The sequence below is a fragment of the Morchella importuna genome, assembly GCF_003444635.1.
Source record: "Morchella importuna strain M04M26 chromosome Unknown Morimp01GS012, whole genome shotgun sequence".
Classification (NCBI taxonomy): Eukaryota; Fungi; Ascomycota; class Pezizomycetes; order Pezizales; family Morchellaceae; genus Morchella; species Morchella importuna.
Window position 1 is genome coordinate 268,259 of NW_025763409.1, and position 6,406 is coordinate 274,664.

Genomic DNA, 6,406 nt, shown 5'->3' on the forward strand with positions numbered 1-6,406 from the left:
AATAGCAGTATGATAGTGGCGCTTAAACTAATATCTAGTAATTTGGGTTCCATCGGTCTTTTTCGATATCCCAGGCCTAGGTTCTCTATTCCCAGGTACGTTGCCACCAAAGACCGTGGCCAGCTGACATAAGGTATCGAGAGGCCAAACCGCCACCGGAGCCAACTTCAAGCAATAGCTCAATTGATCAATTGAAGAGCAATCGCGAGCTGAAAAAATCAATAGAATGAATACAATTCATCACCAAGCTCGGGTGTCGCGGTCGACTTATGGCCGGCCTTCGGTAATGGGCGGCGGACAGCATGAACAAATACCAGTCTAGGACAGTGTCAACTGGGATACATTACGTATTCCGGAATCTTTATACAGATGGCAAAAGATCCAACCCCATCGCATTGCCTTCACCCATAATCCTTCTCGGCTCTCCCCGGGCCACACTCTGCACATCTGTGGCGCTAGCGGCAAACGTTGCATGGATCACCTGGGGTACGTAACACAAGCGGCGCGGTTATCAACCGAGTGATTATCTATGAACCCGGTGTATATCCATCGTGGTACAATAAACTAATTTTAGAACGAGTTATGAAAGTGACATAAGTACAATCGGAACAAAAGCAAATTAAAGGCCTGTCTTATTGCGACCGTGCTCCTGCGGAGGAGGAATAGTAATCAGATATATTTCGGTTCCACAGACGTCGATATAGCAGCTTGAGGAGTCGAAATGAAACTGAATTGACGGGGATTTATGGCACGAGTTTTGAGGGGATCATGACCGAGCAGACGCCGCATACGCGGTCTATAGGGAGGTTTCGGGGTTGTCGTGAAGCTGGATTCGTTTTGGGGGGTTTTTTGGTCGGAGTAGTGGACCATTCCTATTATATTCTACCACTAAAGTGAGATATCGATCTTAATATTTGGTATGTCTTTTCTGGTATGATAGCAGTCCTCTCGTTCCATCTTTGAAGGGAGCCATTCACAAAGTATATAAATTTTGCATCATGGCTTATCACTCATTCTAACCTCTCTAGTAATGTTTGATGATGGTTGGTAGTGCGTTTAACCTCCTTCCAGAATTTTATATGGTATTAGAGACTCGCTTCACTTGAGTACATATTCATATGTAGCCTCGCATCATCCCTGGGGAGCACCAGTCCAATTTGTTTGTGCGGCGGCGATTGCCCACTATGCCGTGTACACCGCGTACCGACCTGGAATATGCTGTCAGAGAGTAGGATTACGCGCTTAGTAGTGACGGGACCTATCTTAGCTGTCAGAACTATATATACTACATGTAACCCTAAAGAGTACGTACTGGCTAAATTAATCAGGCAGTCTAACTTTGGATAACAATCATAGCATATCACTCGGAATCTACAATGTTTCTAGGCAAAGCAGCACGGTGAGTGTTTACTCTGGTGAAGTGCTCTATTCATTATATGGAGATATTGAGTTCTAACTTTAGAACATATGGTCTGGGTTTTTTTCGGGGTGGTGCCGCTAGAGAGCAGGGCGCAAACAAATTGAAACAGTGTTCATGTTCAGGTGTGTGCTTGACCTTTAATACTCACTATTAACTAGCGTCATCACGATACAAGAGAGAGGCGCTTCACCTCGGTAAACACTACTCACCCCCCGTTTGTTAGGGAGTGAAGAGAACTTGGAGACCTGTTTTTTCTGCTCTAAGGCTCGCGGTTTCTGGAGCATACTTCTAGTCTCCGCGAATCGAGTGCTCACTCATGACGCGCCAACCCGCCACCATACAATTTTCACAGAGAAAAAAGACATATATATATTTTTATTTACACAACTTCTCTAAATCCCAACCCCCCAACCCATAAGAGTCTAGACGCACTGACTGTAGTAGTCATTCAACTTATTACAAGTCGATCCACTCACACAGCTCGTGCACCCGGTGAATGTTACTCCTCCACACTGTCCATACTTCGCCACCGCTGTACACCCGCTAGTCGTCGCTGTAGTAGTAGCCGCCGCCGTACTACTCGTCGTCGTAGTCCTCGAAGTCGACAGCACCGCACTCGTAGTACTCGAGCCAACCACCGAAGTCGTAGCTGTTGGAGTAGACGAAGACGTAGAAGAAGACGCAGAGCACCCAGACACAGTGTTACACTTCAACGGCAGATTCCTAGAGCTGTTTCCGACATGGAACGTGTAGCCCCCAGTGCCCGCAGCTGGAATGACCCAGTTCTGCCTCACTACATCCCACACGCTGATATCCTTCCTGGTGATGTCGAACGTGACAGTAGCAGATGCTCCCGGCGCGATCTCAACCTTGCTGAAGCCACGGAGCTGTCTCACGGGCGTATCGAAGCCGGTATTGGCCGGGAATTCCACATACAGCTGTGCGACCTCCTTGGCTTTGACGGAGCCAGTGTTGGTGATTGTGACACTCGCGGTGTACATCACATCCCAGAGAGCGGGGTTACCACCCTGGGCACCTCCTGCTGCGGGAGCGGGCTGCGGGGTGGTGGTGTAGCCGGTGGGGTATGGGTAGGTTCCGGTTGTGATGGTTGTGGGCGAGTCGAGGTAAGGGTACACGTACTTGCTAATCCTTGAGGTGATTGCGGCAGGCCATGAAACCTCAGTGGCAGCGGGGATAGTGGTGGCGTAGGTTGGGACCGCGAGCTTTGCGGCCCTGGCGGGCGGGAGCTCAGTCGGCGTGCCCACTGCGGAGATCTTGAGGTCGCTGAAAGCGAAGGTAGTGTAGGAAAGACCGAAACCAAACGCGTAGCGGGGGGTGATGTTATTCTTGTCGAAATACTTGTAGTCGATGTACAGCCCCTCGGTGAAGGTTGAGGGGATAGCACCGCTACCACTGGTCACAATGGCAACCGATGAGCCCCAGTCGGACGCCTGTTTCCCAACGGTGTACGGGAGCTTTCCAGACGGGGAGACGTCACCGAAGAGTACGTCTGCAAGCGCATTACCAGCCTCCTGGCCTGGAAGATGTGCGAGAACGATGGCCTTGACGCTTGCAAGGTCTGCCCACTTCTCCATGATGATAGGTCCTACAGAGTGGATTACTACAATTGTGTTGGGGCACACATTAGCAACAGCGACGACGAGAGCGTCGCCGTTGTGCCAGGAAAAGAGGTCATTACGGTCACCGGCATTGTTTTCAACGGTGATGTAGCCCTCGCCAGAGTCGGAACTGATGAAGACGAGACACTTGGCGTTGGCGGTGCTGGCCATGGTGGTGATGGCACTGGTAACGGCATCTGTAAGGATTGATTGCGTGTTTGAGGCGCGGGCTGTAATGGCATCAATGGGGGTGCTGAGGTATGGGTAGTCTGCAGTACCTGACTAGGAAGTGCCAATGATCGGTTAGTAGGAAAATCAATATCAAAGGTCTTGGGGGAGACATACACCCCAGCCCATGCCTAGAACTCCTTGGTTGCAACCGCGATCAACGCATCCATTAGGACCACTCGGGTTCGGACCGGCATCACTGCCAAAAACCCTGATAACATCGCTGCTCTTCAGCGGGAGTACCGAGCCTTCATTCTTCAACAATGTAATCGCATCCCTGGCTACCGCTCTCGCAATATCCGCATGGTCTGCCTGCACATTGATATGGCTATTCACCAACACACTTGCTCCCGAGTTGGAACCCTTATACTGCACGTCATAATCCGAGCTACTCCATGAGCTGAAGGACAAATCTGGGTAGTTGGTGTCCTGTCCAAGCTGGTACCATGCTGCAACTATACGCGTTACAGCATCGTTGAGGCGGTCGATTGGGACCGATCCGTTGAGGACGGACCGGGACAGCTCAGGTCCCCACATAGAGACACCATCGGCCCATCCGGATCCATCGCCGGGCTGGGTTTGGTCCATTCCGGCAAGGGCGGCGCCCACACCACTGCGTTGTGCGAGCCAATCTGATTGGTTATGTTAGTAGTGTCAATGATTGTTTGGTAGAAATTTGGGCCATACCAGCCATTACGTAACCTTGGAAACCGAGCTCGTCTTTCAGGATTCCATTGAGAAGTTTGCTGTTCTGGCAACCGTAGGATCCGTTTATCTAATTGTTTAATCAGAAAATGTTCGATCTGTTGGTTGCAGATTTTGCTTACCATGTTGTAGGAGCACATGACAGACGCCACACCAGCCCTCACACCCTCAGAGAATGCCCATAAGTAGGTCTCATGCATTGTTCTATCATCAACATTGCTAGAGATTGTATTTGTTACTTGACCATCTCCTCTAAAATGTTCCTGTTCATTGGCAATAAAATGCTTAATCGTCGCCTGCACCCCCGCATCCTGAATACCCTACTCGCACCCACACAATCTCCTGTCAGTATTATCATTACCCCTTCGCACACACAAAAGAAAGATAGACAAACCTTGACGGATTGATACGCTGCAACACCCTGCAGATAGGGGTCCGAGCCAAAGCCTTCCCAGTTCCGGCCACCTGCCGGGGAGCGCCCAAGGGGGCCGACGGAGGGCCCGAGCAGAACATGCACACCCTTTCCGCGGAACTCTTCACCCATGGCGTTGGCGCGGGCGTACATCAGATCGGCGTCCCAGGTTGCGCCGGTAGTGATCCCGGCAGGGAAGGCGGTGATGAGGTCGGCGTAACGTACACCTAAAGGACCGTCTTGCGCACAGAGGGATGGAAAGAGGCCGTAGACGGGGCCGGTGTTACCGACGCAGCGACCCTACAGGAATATCTAATTAGCTCAAAGGCTCTCGTGTAACTAGGAGGGGCATCGCAGAAAAAGTGCTGTTAATGGAGGTGGATTACCATTTGCCATCCGACACTAGTAGTGATGTTGACTTTGCCCGCGAGGGTTAGTTTGTTTACGAGAACACGGGCTTTCTCGTAGGACGCGGTCCAGTCAGATACCCACCCGCCCTTGGGAGAGGGGTAGTATGGGGGGCTGGCATAGTTCTGGGCGCTGACAGAGGCTGTAAAGGAGAGTATGCTCAAAACGGACGCGGTAGTGAACTTCATTATGAGGACTCAATTAGTGCTGCAGTATGGCAGCGCACAAAGTCTCAGATTTGATCACAGAAGGACAGCAAACTGTGTGAGGTAAGGAGCAGAAGATTCACGAGAGATGCCATTCTTTATATACGTCGAGATGATGAGCGATCTGCAGGTCCTGGGGAATAGCCAGATACCAGGGATCGCGAGCTCATGAGGTCAGAGTAAATTAAAGTAGTTCATAGAGAGGGGGTGGGGAAATTAGAGTATAGTGGAGAAGGGAGGATAAGGTCGATTATGACAGTGCCGACCGTACCGGCGCGGTAGATTTAGCTCATGGAAGAATTAAAGAAAAGAAGGAAAAAAAGGAAAATAAGGGAAACACTCCGCATAGTAGGGTTTGATTAATTGATGTGAGCCCCCTGTACGCAGTCCTTTACCCCCAATCTAGGCCCTGTATTTTGGCAGAAACCCGGAATCTTTTGAGTTGTACCTGCAGAGTTGCACCGTTGACCAGAAAGATCTTCCGCTACCCCCCGCAATTCGGACCAGGAACATCGGTAGGCCGGCCCGGGGTGTCAGGGATGCCCCGGAAAAATTTAAAGACGGGGTTAGGGTAGTTTAGATGGTGTGGAGGCAATACATGATGTAGGCAGTATGATAACCTTGAAGTTGAATGTACTGAGGAGAGTATCCTCACGTGCGATATATATCATAGATCAGCAATTGTTTCGAGAGGGTATAAGGATATATGCGGCTATCCTGGTTACCTCTCACTTAGAAAATCTCCGAAAGGAATATATTTTAGGCTGGTGGCTTTAGCACCAGAAGAAAAATTACCTGGAATATGCGGTTAAAGAGCCAATCAGCGAGATTGGCAGCGAGGTGTTGTAAAGTGGTTGAATTTATCCTTTCTTGGTCTCGTGAGACAAAACGCCACTCCTTTGTAATTGAAGATTCTTCTCGATGAACTGATGAAGCCATGGCGGATACCTGAAGCGATGAACCAAATGTACTTGTGATGATTATAGACGAGACAAGACGAGACACCTGTTTCCCGCCTATGTTTAATTCTGCTAACCACACCGCTCGTCCACATTGGTCATCTTACTAAGCAAATTCAGCCACAACGGCACTCTAGAGTCTAGAGTAATTATTGAACTGCTCAGGGCTTAGGGCTTTAAAAGCCAAGGCTTTTGCCAGCGCTACAACTCACGGTGACAACAACAACATCCATCATCAACTATCACCCAACTATCACCACCTCTCGCTGCGTTGCCGAACTCCCTAATCTTTCGGTCCAACATCGTTATGCAAGAATCGCTAAGCCTGGTGTTCTCATCTGCACCATGGGCACAATCATGAACTGCACCTTCAGGGCTCGACGAGGTCTAGACTTTGCACTCTAATTCGGTAATCACTCAATCAGCAGTTTGATTGGTCTAGGTCGGAA

The 6,406-nt window shown here is 49.9% G+C and overlaps 1 protein-coding gene across 1 annotated transcript; it reads right to left on the reverse strand.

Annotated features, from left to right (window-relative positions):
• Positions 1-1,842: 1,842 nt before the first annotated feature.
• On the reverse strand, positions 1,843-4,980 carry LAJ45_04756 (uncharacterized protein; the record flags this gene model as incomplete). Its single annotated transcript, XM_046114332.1, has 6 exons — positions 1,843-3,321; positions 3,385-3,899; positions 3,955-4,042; positions 4,095-4,292; positions 4,367-4,684; positions 4,771-4,980. The coding sequence occupies 6 exons, from the start codon at positions 4,978-4,980 to the stop codon at positions 1,843-1,845; spliced, it is 2,808 nt and encodes a 935-aa protein (XP_045972358.1).
• Between the last annotated feature and the right edge of the window lie 1,426 nt (positions 4,981-6,406).